This window comes from Atractosteus spatula, chromosome 11 (genome assembly GCF_055471065.1).
Source record: "Atractosteus spatula isolate fAtrSpa1 chromosome 11, fAtrSpa1.hap1, whole genome shotgun sequence".
Lineage (NCBI taxonomy): Eukaryota > Metazoa > Chordata > Actinopteri > Semionotiformes > Lepisosteidae > Atractosteus > Atractosteus spatula.
In genome coordinates, this window is record NC_142716.1 from 47,920,154 (window position 1) to 47,943,772 (window position 23,619).

General features: G+C 45.9%; 1 protein-coding gene across 1 annotated transcript in view; it reads left to right on the forward strand.

The window, feature by feature from the left end:
* The first annotated feature begins 477 nt into the window (after positions 1–477).
* The window catches only part of LOC148824233 (endonuclease V-like), a 28,719-nt gene continuing 5,577 nt past the window's right edge, over positions 478–23,619 (forward strand). Inside the window, exons 1-7 of the mRNA XM_088927823.1 lie at positions 478–603; positions 6,060–6,231; positions 9,086–9,220; positions 9,707–9,746; positions 10,594–10,706; positions 13,995–14,063; positions 14,205–14,333. Of these exons, the coding sequence (XP_088783949.1) occupies positions 524–603; positions 6,060–6,231; positions 9,086–9,220; positions 9,707–9,746; positions 10,594–10,706; positions 13,995–14,063; positions 14,205–14,333 (738 nt within the window). The 5' untranslated portion in view covers positions 478–523. The remainder of the gene's footprint in view (positions 604–6,059; positions 6,232–9,085; positions 9,221–9,706; positions 9,747–10,593; positions 10,707–13,994; positions 14,064–14,204; positions 14,334–23,619) is intronic.

Below are 23,619 nucleotides of genomic sequence, written 5' to 3' on the forward strand. Positions count from 1 at the left end.
CTTTGCACAGACGCTCTAAGTTACAATATGACTATAACCTGTTTCGGTTTTTACCGCTTCGAAGTGCCAGATGGCCAGAATCCGACTGAATTGACCCCAGCTGATCTAATAGGAAAAGGAACTCAAGCAGGTGAGTCATAATCCTCACATCTGAGCATTAATAATCCAAATACCTCCCGTCGGATGATGTGCGTTTCTGGCAACTGAATGAAAACATATATTAAAAAACAGAGGGAGCAATTTTAAGACCGCACTGAAGCTTCTGAAACGATCAGAAACGTATTTAATGTAAAACGTATTAATGTTTCAAAGTCTACATTCTCGGGGAAATTTATTGTTCAAGCTATACGTGTTATTTTAACAAACTTAATCATTACAATCGACGGCAGCGCCCTTCTTTCAAAGGTGCTGTTACTTGGATACCCAGGTCAGGGCTGACCGGTCCTGACGTATCGGAAATGACGCAGCCGCGGCCGTGTTTCAGGAAGAACGACCTGCTGCAGCAGCAGCAGCAGCTAAGAGAATGGCAGGTGGTTGGTCAGATTGTGTGGGTTTAGAAAAGCCAGCAGTGCCGCAGGAGGAGGTGGTCAAGCAGTGGGAAAGGTTAGAAACCCAAAAACTCTCCAGTGAGCCTTTTGTCTAAATAAATACCCGAATTCGGCCGTACTGGGTTCCTTCAGCGAAACCCCCGTGCTGCCTCACGGAATATTTTTACACTGTAGTGAAAACCTAAAAGGTGTTGACTTCTCGACAGAAGTCAGTGTAGGTTTCGCAAATACCTAGAGGGGGTATAGACTGTGTACGACAGCGTTGGCACAGTCCGGGAAGAGTCGATACGTGTGGGGAAGTGGAAAACCTCAGAGGAAGTATCGATTATATATATATTCTTGGCCTGAGAAGTATAGGGCAACACTTTACTGTTAACCTGGGTCCTCTTAACACACGTAACTGGTGACGGAACACTGTCTGTGCCGAGGTGAAACATATTTAGCTGTCGAGAACGGCAGGTGGAAACTAATAACGGTGCTTTCCAGGATAGCTCTTCTCTCTGTAGGTCTTCATTAGTGATTTCATGGGGAGAAGTAAGAAACTAGGCCAGCTTTGTAAGAGCTTAATGATTAAAGACCTAAAACAGTAGCTTCAAACCCTTGTTTTTCGGGTGCCTGTGTCTTCTCCGCATACAGTTCTAAACAGGCTAATTGACCTGTAGTTGCTCAGCTTCGTTTTCATTTCTTAAGGACTTGCAGGGTGTTTTGAACTGGAATCAAGCCTGAAACAAGCTCTGGATTTCACACCTGCTCTTATTCAGGTGTGAAAATAGGCAGTACATGAACCTGTAGCCAGCAGAGTGGCTTTTTATTTTGGTGAGAGTGTTTGATACCCTCCAGTGTCCAGGCATCCCTAATTGGTCATCGCCTACGTGTTTATCCAGAAACCTTGTTGTAATCAATCTGAGGAGTGAATGGTGTTGGGTTCTGTTGCTGAATTTCTTCACAAGAACACCCCTACTGCGAGTTATTCTTGAAACGAAAGACTGAGCTTAGAATCTGGGTGAAAAACTCTTACTTAAGCAAGAATCTCAATTAATGAGATCCACTGGACTTAGATTAAGAGCTCCCTCTGGGAAAAAAAGCAAACAAAGTTTCCTCCAAGACCAGGGTTGCAAAGAGGGCAGATGAGCAGGACAGCTCTGCTCTTGAACGTGTTCTGTGTGGAAGAAATGGACTCCTCTGTTGACAGTACCCAGTCTTACAGTCTTCACGTTCCTCAGAACATAATGGCTTCATAATTATCACTTGTGCAGGCTGTACTTGACAAGTGGAACCTATGAAGTGCAATTAAAACCAAAAACAGGAAGCACTTCTTTATGCAAAGGATCATGGGAGAATGGAACATGACACCTGGCTATATTGTTGATGCTGATATCTTTGCTTCATTTTAAAAGATGGTTGAATGAGGTTCTTGGATCAATTAGGTACCTGCTGGTCAGAAAGACCTGAACTGTAACTTGCGTACTGCACAATTGTCAAACTTTGTAGGGCCTGTGTGTCTGTAGGTCTTTTTAGGCACATGCAGTGCTGGGAGAATTTGTTAAGCCTGTCCAGTTAATCCCCAGAAGATTCCTGCATTGGCCGTATCTCTGCTCTGCATGCAGAGCTGCAGCAGTAGACTCGAACTCCATCCACCCATCTCTTTTGAAAGATCCTCTCCAAATGGCTCATCCATTCACAGTAAACCCTGAGGTCTCTCTTGGATAGTGAATGAGCATTAGTGCAATACGTGCTGCCCATTTCAGATCTGTTTATTTAGCTTTACAAAAAATGCCATACCAGCAGGTACTTTGTTGTACTACAATATAAATAACTTTTTTTCATTTACAAATTGTGTGCAGTCCCTGTGTTGTGCAGGGTGTCAATATTGGGAAAAAGTTGATGTACTGAAGTTCAGAAAGAACTATACGTGCAGTTTTTCTTTTTTTCAAACGTAGCACTCAAGTCTTGCTGACCCCTGCCAGTTCCTTCCCACAGAAGAAAGCCAAGAACTGAAATACTCAGACTAAAGTAAAAATACTGAAGATATGTGCTGTGGGATAGGGAGCGTACTGCAGTATAGCCTAGTAAAGTGTAAAACAGCACAGTGAAGTATAGTAAACCAAGGACAAAGACTGCATTTTTAAATGGAGGGACGGTGCCTCAGTTGAAACCGTTTATTGTCCTTGCTGTCTGAATTCGGTGGCAAGTGTTCTGTGCCACTTTCATAAAAAGGATTGACGACGTTAAACCACACTTTTTACTGGTCTTGTTGTCTATTCTGCAGGTTGAAAAAGGAAAACCTAATGAGAGCTTTGCTGGGCTAAGTATGCGTGGACTAGCAGGGATTTTATGCGATGCAGTAAAGTTTTGCTGACAAGCCTTTACAGCCGTCTTCTCCAATTTTTGTGTTCCTTTGGAAAAGGAAGAGTACTCGGCTAAGTGCCGGGGCGAAAAACAAATATGAAAAATGCTAAATAAACACAGTGTTGATAATACATAATCAAACTTTTTGACAGTGTTTTGCACATATGTAATAAAGAGCATTAGAACTGTTTTAGGGTAGCACAGATGGTTTGCTTTGATACTGTGCGTTCTGTTTTGTCAGGAGCTGTTTCACCCAATTTAACAGGGCGCACAAAAGGTTAGCGCTGCAGAGATCCAACACATTAATATTTGTGTGTTGTAAATGCCAACACTGTGTGCAGAGGCCTCCCTGTGTCTACACAGACCACGCACTCACTGCAGTCTCACGCTGTTTCTCTGTCTAATATTTAATCACAGCCTAATTAGATCCTGTCGGCTAATTAAGCAACGTGTGCTGGTTTTGCATAACTTGCCTCTGTCTAAAAATGGCAGTACTCCTCTCTTCAGAAGGCATGTTATTGTAATGCGCGTCTGTAATGTGGTGCACACACATTTGCATAAATAAAAATTTCATTTTCACCCGTCGGAACAAATCAATCGCCTGTAGCCAAACAAACAGATTGATTTTTTTGTGCCTCTGTATACACATTAAGGCCAGTAATTTTTGCAACTTACTGCTTTAGAATAAAACAAGTCAGCTAAAATTACCTTTGTAATCTCCCAGAAGATGCATTTGTAAAATTTCATATACATTTTTAAGGTTTTTGCACAGGTACTTCATTTTAAAACCGCCTGCAAGACGTTTTGCTGAATACATCTTGAACACAACTTGCACAGTAAATGGTATTCTATCGCCTTAGTTGCCGAAAGCAAAAAAGCATGCATCACATAAACCATGTTTGTAAAAGCCTTGCTGGTCAGTTTCCAGATCTTTTTGTTTAAAAAATGCATTGTTTAGACTCTTATATCACTGCCTGGCACATTATACCTTGTTTACTTTATATCATGCCCATTTGTTAGACAAATCTTGTTACATTCCATATGCAAGGTTGGGTTTGGAATGTTTCCTTTAATGCAAATGAAACTTTTATGAAGAGTGCACAATTGCCGGTTTGACTCCGCTGTCCGTTTTGTGTGCAGCATCCAAAGACGGGGTGCAAGTTGCAGAAATCTTCCCCCCTCTTTGAATTAGGGCCTGTGTGAGCTTGCGGACAGCCTTCTTACGGCTCATACAGATTTTCAGAAGTGTAGACCTTGCAGTCGTGGAGAATGCACCATGTCCACCCTGATTCCAAACGGACGCTGTTGGAACGGAGGTTGGACGCGCCTCTGGCTCTGTGGGAGCCGGAATACCGACTGGGGCTTGGCTGGCTCCAGCGAGGCCAAAATGGGAAAATAAATGTTTAATTGGGAAAAGCCTTATGGGATGCCCCCACTGCCCCAATCTCCATCAGGTCTCTCATTACGTACTGTGCTATCGAGCTGCTTCTCCTGCATTAGAGCAGCTTCCTGCCAAGATTCCAGTGGATGGCTGCCAGAAGGCACAATGGCATTGATCTGTAAAGCTATTGAGAGTGCTGACAGGGGTATAATTCCACATCATATCTGGTTCCCAGTGCCATCTCGTTGTTAAATTTGTACTTGATTTGTGATCAGCGAGGGGAGTGTGAGGGCAGGGAGTGGACACTTTCCCCAGGAAGCCTCCTCCTCCTCTGTTCTCCAGCTAACTAAAACTCTTACACATTCTCTGGAGACTTGCAGAGTCACGTGTCAGCGTAACATTTCATCGCTCAGTCAGTGCCCTGATGTAGAATGGGGTGTTTCTCCCAGCTTTGTTTGTACTCACAGGGAATTGCATCCTCACCACTGCTCATCTTAATTTGCAGACTTTGAAATAAGAAGAATGCAGAGAATAATTTAAGAGCCTCTCTTGTACACCAAGTACTCCTTCTGCAGTTTCCGCCTTCAGTTTAATGTCGCCACCTGTCTTCCAATTGCCATCTGGCCAAAGAAGCTGGACATGGGCAGTATTGTTAACCTTAATTAGCTGATCAATTAACATCCACAGCTTGACTAGGAGAGCTAATGTCTCATTTGTGTACCCACCCCCCTGTGTGCGGTACAGTCAGCGCCTGCAGAGTCACAAAAACCTTTCAGGCCCCTTTTTGCTCAGGGACAAAATCTGATTCCTGTTTCCCCAAGGCAATGGTCAAAACGTTTAAACAAGAGAGAACAAGCCAGGTCAAGGCTGCTCAGCTGAGCAAACGTTACGCTCCCTCTCCTGTCCAGTGACGGTATGTGTGGGTGATTTTGCACCAGCAATTAAGCCAGCTGGGCTCAGGTTGTGAGAATCTGGAAGGATGTCCGAATTAAATTTGTTGGAGGCTCGAACAGGTTATGAGCAGCATTCCCACCTTCAGTCATTGCGTTTGTTTCATTGCAACAGTCAAGAGAGGGAGAAAACCCTGGTGATACTGTGCCTCCTGTAAAGGGAAGCCCTGCCACTCGGAGCAAGCACAAGCACCTGTGACCCCTCTGGTAGGTGTTAATGGGGCCAGCAGGGGGCGCTCACCCTGCTGCCTGTGTGGGTCCTAATGCCCCAGTATAGTGACGGGGGCACTATACTGTAAAAAGATGCCGTCCTTTGGATGAGACGTAAAACCTAGGTCCTAACTCTGTGTGGACATTAAAAATCCCAGGGCATTTCTCAGAAAGAGTAGGGGTGTTACTCTGGTGTCCTGGCCAAATTTCCCCCTGTCCTTTACCATTCATGGCCTCCTCATTATCCCCTTCTGTGAACTGGCTTCCTCACTCTGCCCTCCTCCCCACTGAGAGCTGGTGTGTGGGGAGCGGACTGGCGCATCACCCAGGTGGGGCTGCACACTGGTGGAGAGGATCCCCATGACCTGTAAAGCCCTTTGAGTGGAGTGTCCAAGCAGTGTCCTGAATGTTTCAGTAGACATTTCACTCTTCCGGCGGATCGTTTTGGAATATTGGCTGGAGATCCGTCGGTAGTCCGGGAAGGAAAAGGCACGGAGCTCATTTTTGCACCGTCGTGAATAAAACCTTCATGGGAAGCAGTCCTGGGTGTGGTGGTGTTGGGGAGGGGAGGGGGGGCTCTCTGCTCCCTGCTCCCGTTCAGCGTCGTTCTCCTGTCTGCAGCGAGCAGGCCCAGCTGAAGCTGCAGCTGGTGGAGGGGGACACGGAGGAGTGGCAGACAGCCCCCGGATTCGCCGGGCTTACCAGAGTCGGCGGGGTGGACCTGTCCTTCATCAAGGGGGACGATCGCAGAGCCTGCGCCCAGCTGGTGGTTCTGAGCTATCCGGAGCTCGAGGTAGGGGGCCGGAGGTCCCGGGAGGTTGGGGAGATGCGGACCAGGAGGAATGAGAGTGAGCTGGGGTGGGGGGTGGGGGGGGTTAAACAGGCACCTGTTTGGCCCCCCCCCGTGAGCAAGCCAGCCCAGGCTCTTTTGATGGGTGGCTGTGTCGGTGCTCCTCCGTTACTTCAAACAGGACTGAAACCTCAAAGCCGCTGGTCTGAGTTGTTGCCAGGTAACTCGCTCAGGGTTTGAAACTCCTGCAGGTTTGACAGCTGAGCGTCTGAAGGCTTGGAAGGGCAGTAGGAAGGCTTCTAAATATATCAGCTCGCGGTGCCGGTTTTTCTTTTTAGCTCGGTCGGGCGGTTCTTTGTACTTCCTTACAAAGGCTTCCTGTGGTAGACCGTGCAATTCCAGTAGAGGAAAGCACAGTACAATCATGGTAAACCCTACAAAACAGTGGTGAAGCCCTGTGGAAAAACACAGGAAACGACAAAAGTTTCAAGGAAAACTAACATACAGAATTCTCTATGGTAAAGTTTTATTGGTGCGATCTGGAGTGTGCCCGACAGTGGTAAGTAAAAGTGAAAACGCCATTTTTTGGTGCATGTGATCTTTAGTGATCAGGGGTTGCTTATTGTATGTTTTTTAAAATTTCCAAATTAAGCTGATTTTCTAATTGGGCTCACACTCTAAAGCCACGAAAACACCCAGCGGGCTGACTGTCTAGGAGCTGGAGGAGCATTCCTGCCGGTTCCCATAGTCGCTGCTGGGATGCGGTGATGTGCGCCATGCGGTGTCCTTTGTTGCCATGGGTGTTTGTCACCAGTTGTGCCCTGTGGTGTGATACGGTGCCCGGTGGCTGGCGTAAGGAAATTGATACATTGCTTCTCAATATCAGAAAAAAAACTATAGTTTCAAGTCAGCTAGTCTTCAGTCCTAAACTTATATGTTCCTCAAAGTTGTCCATTTTGTATTCAGTATTCCGGTTTACAAAGAAATCTGAACCGAATGTTCACGCAGAGGTTAAAAAGGCAAAAATAACTTAGGATCTCAATATCTGCTGCCCTCCCTGACCCCCCAGCTGCACCACTTGATCTGTTTACATTGCAGGCTCTCCAAAACCTGGCATGTAGCAGGTTTCCTCTCCCTCGGTCTCACACAGAGGCGGCAGGGGAAACTGCACGAGGCACCTCAGTCATAGCTCTGGCCTATCTTGGGAAAAACGTTGCAGCCTGAGGGATCTATAAGACTTAATCACAGAGTAAGGGAAAGAAGCGAAGCCAGAGGCCCGCTGTGTTTGGTGGCCGTGCTTGAGGTCCGCCTGTACTGTGTGGCAGTGACAGGGGTGTGATCGCAGAGGCACGCTCCTGGAAACCTTGGTGGGCCGCGGGGTTATGGTGTGTTTCGGTGAAATTCGTTGTACAGCGCACTTTGGAATGCCAGACACATTCCCCAGGCCCGTTGGCAACAGGAGCGAGAGCGAAAACAGATGGTGACCTTCTGCGCGGTCGCTGGGGTCTGCCTGGAGCGGCCTGCAGAGCGAGTGTGTGTGTGCGCTTGTGCACACAGGGTGAGGGCAGGGCACTTGGAGGGGCACAGACTGATGCTGCGCAGGGGCACATCCAGGGTGCGCTCTCCCAGCGCCTGACAGGCGCTGACGTTGATTGGCACGAAAACATAAATGCAATTAAGCTAATGAAATTGTGGTGATGTGTGCGTATGTTGTGCACTGTTGTGCACTGCCCTTAGTCTTCTGTCCTCCTCTCTGAACTCTGAAGGCTGAGGTCCCAGCTGCTCTCCCAGCATCACCAGCGGTGCTGCCAGGCTCTAGAACTGCGCGCCGCCCGCTCCCCCCACTGTTGGTGTTGTTTTGCCAGCTCATTACATTGATACACTGACACATTTGCTATTTTAATGGAATATACAGTCCTAATTAAATGTTCCTTGCCAAGCTGAAGCAGTCACATCTGTTTACTTCTGACTGCCTCCCAACCTGGCACTCATCAAACACCCCACACACACACACACCTCATTCTGCCTTTGCATGCAGATGAGTGCTTGCAGAGTCTCCCCCTAGTGGCAGCGGTGAGTAGTCCCAGCAATACAGAAGGTTCTGATGCCAAGTTGGACCTGATTTGCGTTGGCTTTTGGCAAGTGCATTAAACACTCTGGGTTTTGTTCAACACCTTTGCCCTTTGCACCTTTGCAAACAGCAAAACTAGGCCTTTCATTCGTCAGGAATGCATTACATTACCTCAGTGGTGCCCCAGTCCTAGTCCTGATGACTCACACGCCTGTTGGTTTTCGTCCCAGCTGAGCTCTCCAGTTACACAGTCAGACCCTTCATTGACTTTTTAATAATGAGATGAATTTGAACTGTTTGTTCCCAGCTCTCATACGTGTTGGAGCTTTAATTTTTTAATCCCAAACTTGTGACTATAAACAAAATGGAAACGTTCCAATGAAGCAACTTCCGCTTCCTGATGAAGGTGGGCTGGAATGAAAACCAGCAGGTGTGGGGGGGCATCAGGACCAGGTCCGGGAACCCCTGCATTAGCTGCAGATGCAGTCTGTGCTCCTTTAATCCATGGTGGAGATTACATGCAACAGAATATGGCACTGAGATGTGTTAAAGGGGTTATGTTTAGCACCCACATGAGTCAGGAGGTACCTTCACAAGAGCTGACACCTGGCCTCCTCAGGTATGTTATGGTTTCTGATATGGGGGATTTTTGTGATGTGCGCCCAGTCTTTTGAGAAGTGTCCGAAGGAGGTGATGGCACCTCTCTGAAGGCTTGCCGAAGTTGTTACGCCATGCGCGGGCCTCCTGGCCTCCTCTGCTTCCCGATTGCTCTCGTCTCCATGCCAGGTGCTCTACGAGGACAGCCAGATGATTGACCTCGGCGCCCCCTACATTGCCGGCTTCCTGGGTTTCCGGGAGGCTCCCTGTCTGGCGGAGGCTGTGCACCGTCTGGAGCAGAGTGACCCCAGCCGCCTGCCGCAGGTCAGAGGTCACGCCGCCCAGCTCGCTCGCTCGGGTCTTCATCCTGTTCGGCCCTCATAACGCGTACCCCACTGCCCAGCGGCTGTCCAGTTTCGTCTGAGGGGGGAAATGAACAGACTGTTTCCCCCATCTCTGCAGGACTCCTACACTGGTTTCTGGAAAGGCTGGTGTCATGAAAGCTTAACGTTTTTAAGAAAATAAATAACAGCTGTGGGAGGGATTGTTATGATGTTTAATAGCACCTGTAGTGAATGCATGACTTGCTAAGTTGACTTGCATTGCAGAAATTACACATCATAAACCACACCATATCTGAGACCTCCTGTTTCATTTTCAGTTTTTTGTTACTGCCTGTATGTTAGTGGTGTTTGCTAAGTAAGAAAAGTTCCTCATTTGCACACTGGGGAGTCATCTGGTAACAGGCAGGCCGTTCCTGAGTGTTTACAGGCTGTGCTGGAGCTCTCAGCGTGCTGTCTGTCTCTACAGGTGATATTCGTGGATGGGAACGGGCTGTTCCACTACAGGGGTGAGTCTGCTGCATGCTGTGTCGGGGTTTTGTTGGCAAGCATGTGTTTAAATTGATTGGCTTTTCTTTCAAATTCCTCTCTTCTCTGTATATAATTACAGCGAAGAGCATGCTGTAACTCTTGAGCAGGAATGCGTATGTGTTGTGCTTATTTTGAAAACAGAGTGATCACCAGTTTAATGAATTATCAAGTAGACCATTTACTAACCAGTTTCACAGGATACCTGCTGTGTTGTAAATAAGTTGCTAAGGACTCCAGTGAGGCTGTCATACAATTGTGTAGTTCACAAAATCATCAATTTACAAACACCCGGTTTATAGATTCTCTTTATAATGTAGCTTGCATTTTTTGGAGTTGTGAAGAACTTTTTGTGATGATGAAGGAACATCCTTCACAGACACCATCCTCACAAAGTGACCTTCTGTACGGTCTCGTACAACACAGTTCTTCAGTATAGCTGCGTTCCTCGAAGTTTTATGCCTTATTTATCTTGCTTCTCTTGTTGACTATTGTTCTAGGGTTGATAGGGTCATTACCATAAACAAACCATAATGTTCTACTTTGAAGATGCAGGTTTATAAGCAGCCTCAAAGGATAGATGATCTGGAAAACATCTCCTAAATAAGCAAACGAGTCCAAAGCATCCAACATTTGCACCCATTTGCAACAATTCAGGTGAAGCACCTTGTTCAGGGCTGCAAGAGGCCCTGTTTCACCTGCGATGTGAACCCACAGCTTTGCAGTTTCCTAACCAGATTCCCAAGCGCTGCACCACACTGCTGCTCTTGGCTCACACCCGCCGGAGTGTGCAGTGTCTTCAGTGGCTGTATGTGTTGGGCCCTGCAGAGTTTGGGCTGGCCTGCCACCTGGGGGTGCTTGCCGGGCTGCCTTGCATCGGCGTGGCCAAGAACCTACTGCAGGTGGACGGGATGGAGGACAAGCAGGAGCACCAGCACAAGGTAAGGGGGGCCGCTGGCGAGATGCTGAAGGCAGTGATCTGGTGGGGGTGGGGGTGGGGGGGGGAGAGAAAGAGCAAGAGAGGAGCACTGAGAGGTACATAGAGAATAGATGGCTTGGAGGTGGATAGCACAAGAGGTCTTTTCCAGATCCAGCCAGTAGGATTCCTTCTGTATCTCCCCTCGCCTCCAGCTCATTTTGTGTTTGGTTTCTGTGTGCATAGGAAGAGGCAGGTGTGTGTTCATGGGTACAGGCGATGCACCTTCTGCACCCTCCAACTGTGAAAACATTTGCATGGGCTTTCTTTCGTGGAAGGGGTTCCTGTCCAGCCTGAATACTTCCCCTGAATATTTTTTTTACCTGACTTTCTTGAATGAGATCATTAGTGCTGGGCGTCTGTCGAGGCTGGTGAGCAAGTGCCCTGCTAAAGCAAAACTGAAGGAGGTGAGTGAGCGAGGGCGCGTGCGTGTGTGCAGGGAGCGATTATCTCCGAGTAGTTCACTCCAGCTCAATTACGAAGCAGTTGGTTCTGCCATTACTGTCCCCAGGATACATTCCCGTGCCTGAGCTAATCTGACTCTTAATATGAAGCTGCATGTCCCAGTTCACTCAGAGTGCTTTTGTGGCCTGGTAGTAGGATTATTAGTTAAATGGGTCTCAGAGGACCAGTGCTTTAGTAATAAATATATAGGTGTACCTGCTTAATTACAGTCCCATGCTCACTGCAAATTAAGCGCAAAAAGTTAAATCAGCCCTAACAGTATCTGATAGATTCCCTTGTTTCCAGAGAAGAGCTGCCATATCTGGTACCATTGTTCTTGCAGATACTATTGAAACTGCCCGCTCCCTTGTGCAGCTGTGTAGTATTAATTTACTTGGGAGGTGCTTTTATCCAAAGCAACGTATATACTGTATATATGACGATTTATGCTGGGTATAACTGGGTATTGTACTGAAGCTGTCTTGATCGAAGTACCTTGCTCGAGCGTGCAGCAGCAGTGTTCCACCCAGGACAGACCCCGCAACCTCCCCGTTACCAGTCAAGGGCCCAGACGGCAGCTCCGTGTTGCAGGTGGAGAGCGCCTGGGGCAGTCGAGGGCTGTTTCTCCTGGAGGAAGACTCTAGATCACTAGTACGGGGAATGAACAAGGGCACAGTCCTTGCCAGCTGCTGGACTTTTTTTGAACATACTGCAAGTGCATCACGCCTCAGCTTTTTTTTTTCTGGGTTGTTGTTGTTGTTTAAGCCGCCGACGGTGTGAAACACGGCCTCGTTTCTGAGCCGTGTTTCTGATCGTTGGCCATGTGAGGATTACTTGACAGGTCATGTGGAACAGACTCTGCTGGAGAATTGGGCTCATGCTTATGTGCGTTTTTCCTTCTCTGAGCCATTGTGTTCTCTTTCAGCCTGTGACTCTGCATTCCGAACATTTTAGCTCTCGAGGGGCCAGGGATGCTGTTTGTTTTTGTCTTTTGTTGCAAAGAAATCTGTGTCATTTTGACATCCCCACACACAGGACTTTCTGGCTGACGCCTTGATCGCCCTGTCACGGTGTAATTGCTTGGCAAGGGAAATAACACTACCCACGTGTGTGTGTGCGCGTGTGTGTGTGCTTTCGCAGATTCTGCTGAACTCTCTGACTCTAAACTCTGTCTTTATGGGGCACTGTTCAACAGAGAGCGGTAATCATGATACTAAAAAATAAATCTTCTGCTCCTTGGCGAGAGCCTGGCATGAAGAAGAGATGGCTGTAGAGGCTATTAGTGTAGTCACAGGTGCTGGAACAGATTTTGGGAAGACAGGGTATCATTTCAGTCTCCCTGTCTGCATTTCTGCTCTCCTCTGCCAACATAGGCCTGCAGGAAAAATTCAAATTCTCTGTTTCTTTTCCACACTTTCCAGCTGTACGTCTGTGCTTCACTAATAAGAGTGAAAATACTAGCTTTTCAATAAGTCAGTCTTTTATCTGTAGTGCCCTTCGTAACAGTTCCTTTAAACACAGCAGTCAACAACATATAGTATCGACAGTTGGCCATGTGGATCTTATATAAATATTTTTACAGTTTTAGTGCAAACATTTACTGTGAAATAAGAATAGAAATTGACAGTTACCCAGCCCACCGACTTTTTCCCATGTTGATTATTTAAGTGAAGGGCTTTAAGTGTTTAAGATGATTGGATTGTCCAGGGGCTCCTGTGGGACCTTTAAAGACTCATTAAGAAGACTAGGCTTCTTTTCTTTTTTAGTGTAGCGTCTGATTTGCAGGTGTTTGGTTGATGTGACTGGGTGGTGTCTGAGTTGGTCCCCCAATCCAAGCACCTGGGAGTAGTACATTTTTTGGAGATCACTCAAAATGCCTCGTGTTTACTGAATAAAGCTTGGATCTGCCTGTCAGTTTCCAGGGTTAGATGTCTTGTTTTTATTTTGTTTGTTTTGGCTGCAGACGTATTTGTTCCCCCCTTGTCAGTATCTTGAGTGGTTTTAAGAAATTGTTATGGTACAAAGTGTTCTGAATTAAAGTGGCTGCAATATAGAGAGCAGTACAGCTATCCATCTGTTGTGCTTAATATCACATTTTCTCCATGCAGTGCCCTCTTGGGGCACCTGTGACAGGGATTAATGTGTGATCTTTCCAGCAGTTGCAAGAGAGTGAACACCAAGGAAGAGGAGGGCGTTGATGAAGCATTGATTGAGCAGCTGAGCGATCACTGTCAAGTGATTCTTAAGTGGGTAGTAAATGCCTGTGATGGCTCGTTTCCTTGCCTGTTTCTTCATCGCAGTCTGGCGCCGGGACGAAGTGCCCCGGTATTAATGACTCTCAGGGGCTCGGCGAGTTGCTCAGACAGAGCCGTGCAGAGGTCCCGTCATCAAAAAGTCACCAGCCGGTGTCATGAACCTTTCGGGAGTGAAAGGGAAATGCAACATTTTAAATTGTTTGTGTGCATCTGCCCCCACAGCAGCTTGATACACTGGTAGCCTGGATTTGTGCTCGTTTTCCAGTCCAAATCAAGGGATTTCTACAAGTGTCACCTACAAGCAATTACTCTCCTTTACTGCCATCGGGGGGAATTAACATCCTTTTTGCTAATCCCCTATTCCCAGCACAGCAGACTAACGTGCTCCGCTCTGAGAAGAAGGCGCTTCCTGGTACATCGGTGACTAAATCACATTGCTGTGTCTCTGCTAAACCTGGCAGAGAATCCCCTGTGACACTTATTAAAGACTTCCCTGTTCCCCTTTTGGCTCTCTGTCTTTCTCAGCCAGAGCTCCCTCTGCTTTGTTTTGACAGATTTCGTTGCTCCAGAAGGGAGGGGACTCCTTCCCTCTAAAGACCAGATCAGGGAGAGTCCTGGGCCAGGTGAGTCCTCCTGGGATCTTGGGGTCGAGTATGGGTTTGACTATAGGAGGCGTTCCGCAAGCTGTGTGTTGGTCTCTTGACGGAAGCTGGCAGGTTAACGAGACCGCCCTGTTTGGCTTCTCTTTTATTTACCTCTCACAGGCTCTGCGCAGCTCGGATAAGAGCACAAAACCTATTTACGTCTCAGTGGGTCACCGCATAAGCCTGGACACAGCTTTGCGGCTCACCCACGCCTGCTGTAAATACCGAGTCCCCGAGCCAATCAGACAGGTAGGAGCCGGGATGGGGCAGGGCTACCGTAGCCTGTCACAAAGGAAGGAGGGTCTGAAGCACCCGTGTGCATTTCCCTTAATTGTGTCCATTTCTAGAACACCTGTTAGCACAATGGGATAATAAAGAAGAATGTGAAGAAACAAAAGTGATGTCAAGCTTGCGGAGAGCTGATGTCACATTGCTTCTTTCCCCTGGTGCTTGCCAGTACCTGCTCTTTCACCCCCCACAATGTAACATCTCCGTACAGCTGTGACAATAAGGTAGGGTGTGTCTACAGCTGAAAGAGCACATGTCCATCCTCTCGATCCCCTCTCAGCAGGAACCACAGTCTTCTGTGAAGTCAGAAAGTGGCTCATTCTTAAAGTCTCTTAAGTTCAAGAAGGTGGAGAAATTTACCTCTCTTTCTCATTTTTCTCAAATTTACTAGTACTGGGACCCAATGGTGTAGGGCTCCTCATTCTTTGTGTTACCAGCCTTCAGGTGATTGCAAATTGGGAAGGAAAGAAAAAGAGGATGCAAATAATATTGGGCGCTGAATTTTAGGGGGGGAAAAGCTGGCATTATAGTCTGATGTAAATCAGAGCAAGGGCTGGGCAGGTCTTTTATGTCTGTATCAGCAGCCCCACACTCTGTGCCAGCTGAATGCGCTACAACAGTCCTGCCACAAGGCTGTGCTGTTCTATTGCAGAACAGCATCTCCCCACACGTCTTTGTATTCCCAGGCCTGTAATGAATCACTTAACACTCTGACTAAAACTGCAGGCTTTTCTTGAACAATGTGCTCGTCTGTATTCTTTACGGCATTGATTTTATGTAGCCGAATTTGGAAACCAGTACTGCATGTTTTTACACAAAAGGATGGTTCATGGAATTCATTACCTACTTGAAAAGAGAACTTTGCCACTGTAGCTACGTGTAGTCCAGGTTGACTATAATCAGACAGGAGTTCACAAAGTTCCTGATTTGGATCCTCCTTGTTTCAATTTTCTTTCATAGGCAGATCTCAAGGGAGGGTACAGTTCCAAATTTTAAGCTTCTTCAACTTTATTATAGAAGAGAGCCTTCAGAATACTGTATCTTGTCCATACATTTATATGTTTATAGAGTTAATTGATTTTATCACGTTTGCAGTGACTTAGTGCTGACTCAAACCTTTGACTTCAGGTATTACACAGCATAGACTTGAATCTGCAACATCTGCTGTGACATAGCGCAGACGCAGACCTGCAACACAGACTCATGTCATTGACTTTTGCTGTGACCCAAACTCAAACCCACAACTTCTGGTATGACACATCCAAGACTTTAAATCGGAACATCTATTGTAACAAAGCCCAGACTTGAACCCACAACCTCTGCTATGACATACTGTAGCACAGACACAAACTTTTACCAGTGAGACCACTCAGCAGCCTTCCCCTGGAAAATCATATACCAGTATAATGCATTTAGAAAAGAATCCCATTGGAGTCAGCCAAAAACAATAAAAAGTGTAATTAAAGAACACGGCATTCAGGAACTATTTGTACTACCACAGTAACAGAGAGAATATAACAGGGTTTTATTTTTAACAGCAGTCAAGGTCGAATCTCAGCAGCCACTTTAATCACAAGAAGGAAAATAAAGAAATGTTTTGCACTACAACACACCAGTAATGGGATAAAGAAACTGGCTTTGAGTTCTTTTCTCTGTTTTTGCACTAGAAGGACATTTCTCATTGTCATTCTGGAGAGACAATGTATTATGAACAATTTATTTCTTTTGAATTGTAGTCCATAGAAAGCGATGCACTTCCAGTAAGGAGACAAATTGTCATGGGTCAGGGGGAAAGGGGGTTGGTTTAGTTATTCTTAGGTAGCTTTTAAGTTGATTTTTGTCCTTCCTAAGTAAATTGAATTTTGAAAGAGAGCGAAGACCCAGTGTGAAATGGAGAGAACAGACTTGCCATCAGAGATGCCAGATTATTCTCTGCGTTCCTGTAACCCATGACTGCTCAGTGCATGAAAATCTTTCACCGCCAGATACAAATGCAAAGAAAACCCAGGGACCAGCCTTCTGTGGGATAGCTGACTTTTACAGACCAGGCCTTCATTTGATTAATTCATCTTATCGATTGTAGTCATCAGAGATTTATAGCATCTTCGGCTACAGGACAGTCCGTAACTCCACTCGGAGATTCCAAAGAGGCTAACGCTGGCTGGCTGGTATGCAGGAATGTACCCTGTTGTAAAAAATAGGCAGCTAAGGTGCAAGAATCACGAACTGGGGCCTCATTTCATGTGTCACCATGCCTGCTGTCAGTCACAACTTGCATATCTATCAATTTTCTAAATTGCTTTATCCAGTACAGGGTCACTGGTGAAGCTGGAGCCTAACACGGCACGCAGTGGGATACACCCTGGACAGGATGCCTGGCCATTGTAGGCCAAACACAGACACAAAACGCACCCGCTGACATCAGGGCCAATTGTCCCAGTTGCCCATTAACCTTCCAGTATGTCCTTTGGACTGTGGGAGGAAACCGGAGTGCCTGGAGGAAGCCCACATGAGCACAGGGAGGAAGTACACACAGACTCCACACAGACAGCGCCCCAGGAACTGGACCCAGGGTTCCAGAACTGCAAGACAGCGCTGCTGCGGCGCTCAATTTGAAAAATGCATGTGATAATCCCACCTATGGTAACTGCCGGGCCTGTGACAAAGGTCAAAAAACACAAACAGATTTTCCAAAGCCAGACTCTGCCTGGGGTGCAAAAACTCTGCTTCTCAGACAGATACTACCTTAGAGGTCCAGGTTCCAGGATGGAAACGCTGAAGCCTGCTTCTGACGCCCCCTATTGACCACGGCAAGACTCTATTTCGGCCCATGCAGAGTCAGAGTCCAACCACACACATACTGAAGGTGGCTGGCGACATACAAGTAGGACAAAGGACAAGAAGATCCTGTCGTTTAACACAGTAGATATAAGATAGACAAAAGAACAGTACATTAGGACAGTGGTTCTCAAACTTTTTGGACCAAGTACCACCCCTAATCCAACCAAAGCATCCAAGTACCACCTACAAGTCATCATCTCATAGGAACCCCAGAAATTCTCAATGACCAACATGAGCGCGCGTGCACACACACTCACACAAACATATAATAAATATTATAATTTTTATTTGATATAGCGCCTTTAAAGGTGGCTTCTCAAAGTGTTTTACAGAAAAAAACAGTAACAACAACTAATAAAAAAGCACAATTTCAGTGAGAGGGGTGAGCCTGTTTAGTCGAGCAAAGCAGATGTGAATTAATTTTTCGAGCCTTGATACAATTCACAACAGAGTCTAACAGATTTTAAATCGTCAGGCATTTTCTTGACGGCAAAGGTCTCGCGGTGGATGTTGCAATGCGTCCATTAATTTCTGGAGCAACCTCTCTAATTCGTGCAACTATTTCCCTACGAGATTATCTAACTACACCGTTACGTCGGCTTGTCATTGCTCTAGCACCGTCTGTACAAACTCCGACACATTTTATCCAGTCGATGCCATTCTCTTCGATAAATTCATTCAGAAGCTGATATACAGTATGTGCTCTCCTGTAGTTCCTGTTGGTAGCGGTTTACATGGGACGTACCCTCAAACTCGTATCTAATGTAAACGAGCAAATTGGCCAAATCGACTACAGACTCATCTAATTGCAGTGAAAAACATCTGCTCATCTTAACGCGCTCTATCAGTGTACGTTTGATATAATCCTTCATTTCAATAATTCTATGAGTGACTGTGTCTTTCAGGGGGAGGGGGGCAGCAGGTCGAGCTGTTTAGCAGCTTTTTCTCCACACATAATACGTCAGCTCTTTTGCCAACGGTAAATACGGTTCTTCAAAAATAGTGTAGCTTACCTGCTTTAGCAATCCGCAAGCTTGCATTTTTTCGCGTTTCTGTTTTTATTTCCGTATTTAAAGTTTTTATTTCATGCACATGGAAGCGAAACACAGAGACACTCGGTGTATTTTTCTCAAATTAATTTAGAACAGTTCTTAAACGCTTTCCTGTGCTCACAAGATTACCAGCGTTCGTAGCACGTATTTCTATGCATTCCTGTGTTTACAACTTGGCATTGTTCCAAAATCACGCACATTCTCCTACCTCCCTATTTGCTGGAGATACAGTAGCTTTTTTTAAATACAATTGGTCACTTGCATCTGTAGCACGCATTCCTATAGAGTGGTATAGAATTACAGAGTATCTCTTGTGTCCACTGAAGTATTAGCGCGCACTGTATCGTAGTACGTAGGCTGCGTATTCGACACGTTTAAAATACAAAATATGAAAACCCGTCCCGATTTTTCAGCGCACACGACACAGTTCCAGGGTCATTTGGCATACCACCTGGCGGCACTCCACGTACCACTGCCGGTACGCGCACCACAGTTTGAGAACCACTGCATTAGGATATACAAATGACACCAAGATAATAAACTGTGGGGGCGGTCCAGACCAAGATTACAAAGGGTATAAATGTCTGTGTGTCTGTAGTCTGTGCCCAGCCTTACAAGAGGTCATGAGACAGAAACCCAGGGTTGGCCTTCACCTCAATAAGAATATTAATAACACATGCATTTAGATGTGTGAGTTCTATTCCACCAGGGAACTGCAGGACCCATAAGCGTCTATAGGAAATTAGAGTGCTGTCGCTTTTGGAGGATTTTACCCCTACAAATGAACATACGAACAATGCTAATAGCTGGAATTAGTTTTTAATCTAATGATTGCGCTTAACAGAGTGTGGCATGCCAGGGTATTAGTGCACACGGATACAGTCCCTGAGGAAATTTGCCAGGATAAGATTTCATGTATTTAGAGGTTTATCAGCAGAGGAAGGAGCTCTTAATTGAAGAAAAAAAAAGTTGATAATACTAGAGCGATAAAGGTGGAGGCGAAGGTGGAAGTAAATCTATAATAAATCAAACTGGCGTATGGGATGCTAGTGTCTTCTTCATTATGTGCTTGCAGAACCTAGCCTGTGCTCTGACACCTGCAATATTATTTCTATATCGAAGAGGCACTTTTAAAATGTGTTTGGTGAAGCCAATGAGTTGAGATTTCAAATTAATCAAATTAATGATTAATAATGATACTTTTAACCAAAGCAAAATATGGAGTTCACAGTAACCCATACATTTATACTATATATTTCGGTACCAATTTACAAGCCTGAGCTTTCCAGAGTAACCTGGCTGAAGTACCTTGCTTGAGGCTACAACAGCAGTGACTGGAATTTGAACCTTCAGATCACTAATTCACCGTCTTAACCGCTGCCACACACCTGACGTCGGACTTTTTGGCTTTTAAGTTGGCAGCATAGGTTTCTGCCAGTGTAAAGTGCCAGGAGGTTTCATGAAGTGTGCTCCAGAGAGGGGAGCACTGCCTCTCTGCTGGGGGAGGGGAGTTCAATTCACTGCCCTGCCTAAATACCACTCTGTCTTGGACAGGCGGTTCTCCCTAAAGTTCCTCCATAACTGAACTGGTGAGGCAGTATCTCTCTCCTGTCCCTGGTCCGCTGGGCAGTGGGACAGCTGGTGCCCCAAGTGGGGCTGAACTTCAGTGGTGAAATGAAGCAGTTCTCCTCAAGTGTAAAGCCGTTAGTTTCCTTTTAGAATGATTCTTACAGCACAAGTGTTGAAAGAGGGAGAAGGTGGGATAGAACTGGGTCAAATCAGCATGGAGGGCTTCACCCTCTTATAAGAGCTGAGGGACTCATTAAAGCTGAAGCCCACTTTGTCTCCATACACAATGCAATGAAAACTTAATTACTCATTGGTAATTAGGGGGAGGGGAAGGAGATGCCCTTTAATGTCTGCTTGGCGGCGTGTCTCTGTGCCGCTTGTGACCAAAAATCCTTATTGTTCCCCAGTAGAGGTGGCCGCATGGTCGAGTTGACTGAAGTAAGAAGCGCAATATATTAGGAATCGTGACACAATAGAGCTGCCTCGATCTTTCTGCTGTGTAAAGAGAGAAGTCTGCTGCTTGGGCTTTGGGATGGGAAGCATGTTAAAAAAGACTCTGAGCTGCAGCCAGGAAAAGGGATTGTCCTGGCTTAACCCATGGGGGCGGCAGGGCAAGTTTAAAAATAGAGGATGAGCGTTGCTTGGCGGACTGGTGGGCGGACGTGCCCGCGATGCGCGGTGGGAAGTGTCTCAGTTCTGGCCGGAGTGAGTCCCAGCGGCTCCAGCCCGGCCTCCCACTCCGGTAGAGATCAGGCGGAGACGTCCCGCAGCATTCCCCGATCTGCGTCCCCTGGTTCTTGTAGGAGAGGAACAAATATTTCTTAAAACTTTAGACCTGTTACGGGATGCAAAAAGAATCAAAATATAGAGGTGCTATGGCTGAAAATGTGCTGTTTAGCAAAGTATCTTCATTTCCACTAAGGAATACTGTCCAGAAACACAGCTCTGCTTAAAAATAATTCAGTCTGGTTCTCCTGTGAAGTGCACAGCAGTTTACTCTATTTTTATTCTAAAGCACTTGTATAATTTGAGCTGGGTAGTGTGTACATCGTATCTAATAAGCCAGTTCATTATAGTTAATAGAGACTATTACAGACTCTTACAGAGCCCTTTTTTGCTAAAACTGTGCTTCACATCTTATACTATCAGGCAGTAAAGTTTGTTCTTGCCTGACATGTTTATATGAGACAGACGTTTTTTTAGAAGTAAGCTTAAATGCAGTTTAGCTCATTTAAATAAAATATCTTATTATGCTAATCGCACATTAAGTATTTGAGTGAAGGTATGATACTTATGTGAGAGAAATTACATATTTGTGTTTTTCTTTATCTTTTTTTATTTTGCAGCCCTTTAAGCATAATAAAAACAAAGATTTGGAGTGTGGAGCATGCAGATGCATCACTGTAGGTCTCACTAGCCTGCTTTGTGCCTTAATTGAAATCTTGTTGTGCACTCTATGCTTGGAAGTGTGGCAGTCTGCAGCAGCATGGTTGTCTTTGAAAAGGTCAGCGTGCACACATTCTTAATAAGAGGTTAGAGAGGGAATATACGTCAGCATGCAAACTGCAGAGGAATAAGGTACAGGCTAATTCTTCTCTGAAAAGTGAGCAAACGAAGAGCTCTCTGTTCATTTACAGATTTCTGCTTTCTACAGAATTTGCCATACCTGCTGCTGTATCCAAATCCACACTGCATAAACTTCAGTATGTTCAGAATTCGGCACCAGAATCCTGACCAGGTCGCAAGTTTACTCCTGTCCTGGAGTCCTTGCACTGACTTCTGTTTCATGACGGCTTCAAAATCCTCATGCTCATCTATAAGGCCCTTCATGGTTTGGCACCTCAGTACCTGTCTGATTTATTGACATCCTACTCCCCACCTCATAGCCTTCGTTTATCTGTCTTTGGTCTCCTGTTCATCCCCGAAGCTCGTCTACATACTATGGGCAAAGGGCCTCTCTTGCTATGAACCAAAGCTCTGGAATTCTATTCCCAAGGATATCAGAGAGTCACCTTCCCTGAGCGCTTTCAAATCCAGACCCAAACCTTCTTCAGAAGGGCTTTTACTTAACCGGTTCTGTGTCAGCCCCTTGCATCTTCTTGTACTATTTTTGTTACCTTTTCTCTCATTGTCAACTTTTTCCTCTACCTGTAAAGCACTTTGAGAACTTTTACTTTACTGTAAAGCACTTTGAGTTACTTTTAAAGCGCTGTATAAAATAAAGTGTATTTTTATTATTGTCTCTCAGATTTCAGTGTCTTTGTTCCCCTTCTTTCCTCCCCCTACCTATTCTCTCGCTTTCTTATCCTCCTCACCCACCCCTCTGCCCTGTATTCCTACTCCTGCCACAGACAGAACATTTCCATTTTTCTTCTTTCTGCTTTTCAGCGTGAAACTAACTTCTCTTTGTTCCCAGTCTCAATATAGCTGGTGCACCTTGCAGTCTTGTATATCCTATATCCTTTTTACTGGAGGATTGAGCCTCCAACTGCAGTTAATTAGCATTAAGACCCACAATTGAGCTTATAGCATAAGTAGTCCATCAGCTGTTTGCCCAGTCTAATCTAAACCACTTTGGGTAACAAGTTGAAATTAGATCAGTAAGTCATATAAATTGAATGTGTGTCTTAAAACAAAAAAAAACAGAGTTTGGAGTCTTTGCTGAGCCCTGGGAAGAGGTGTTCAGCAGAAGGTTATGTGACAGATTCCTCCTTAGAGGGTACCAGTACCCCAGGGCTGTCATTGTCATTGGCCCCAGCCTAAATGCAGTACCAGCTGAGGCTGGTTTGTGCCAGCAGCCATATCAACCTGCAACTCACCACTGGCAGCCCACTGCAGCTCGGCAGATGTGAGCCTGGTCAATTCCTGGATGGGAGACCTCCTTGGAAAAAACTAAGGTTGCTAAGGCTAAGGCTCTCTTTTGTCATTAAAAATAGTAGGGTGTTTCTCGAAAAAGAGTAGGGGTGGTACCCTGGTGTCCTGGCTGAATTTTCCCCTGGCCTTTACCAGTCATGGCCTCTTAATAATCCCCATCTCTGAACTGGCTTCATCACTCTGCTCTCCTCCCCACTGAGAGCTGGTGTGTGGGGAGCAGACTGGAGCACTCTGGCTGCTGCTGTATCATCCAGGTAAGGGGCTGCACATTGGCAGTGGTAGAGGGGAGTCCCCATTACCTGTAAAGCGCTTTATAAACATAAGGAATTATCATCATTAAGAACCCTCTGTTCTTCCTCTTGTGGCCCCCGTGGCCCTGTGGCTGTCCACCATGGTCAGCACTGCCTGTTGTGGGTTTGCTGGGGAAGAGGCTACAGGTGGGAAGGTTTGGAACCTGGAGATGCACTGGTTTTCGTTTCTGTCTTGGTTGATGCTTTCAGTCCGTAGCCCTTCTGTACTGATGCCCAACTGCTCACGTCTCCTTTCACAGACTGGTCTTGGTTTGCTGGCCTGGAGTTTCCCAGTATCCTTTGCTGTCTACCTCCTGGCTTTGTGGGGTAGTGTGTGTCTTGCTGAGCTGTCTCTTGGGAGGAAGGGGGGCGCAGAGTCTATAGATCAGGTTTAACTGAGGTCCGAAATGATGGGGTCATTCTTTTCCTTGGGCTGTGGCGGAAAAATAAAAAGAAAACGTTTTTGAGTTTATTTTTTTCAGTGGAGAGCAAAATGATGGGAGTTTTTTTCTTCTTTTTTTTGTCTTCCCTTAATATAATTTAGGCTACTGCTGGGCAAAATTTAAAAGTGACACCGTGAGGAAGATGGTAATTTATGGGTATGCTGTGAATTTAATTGGT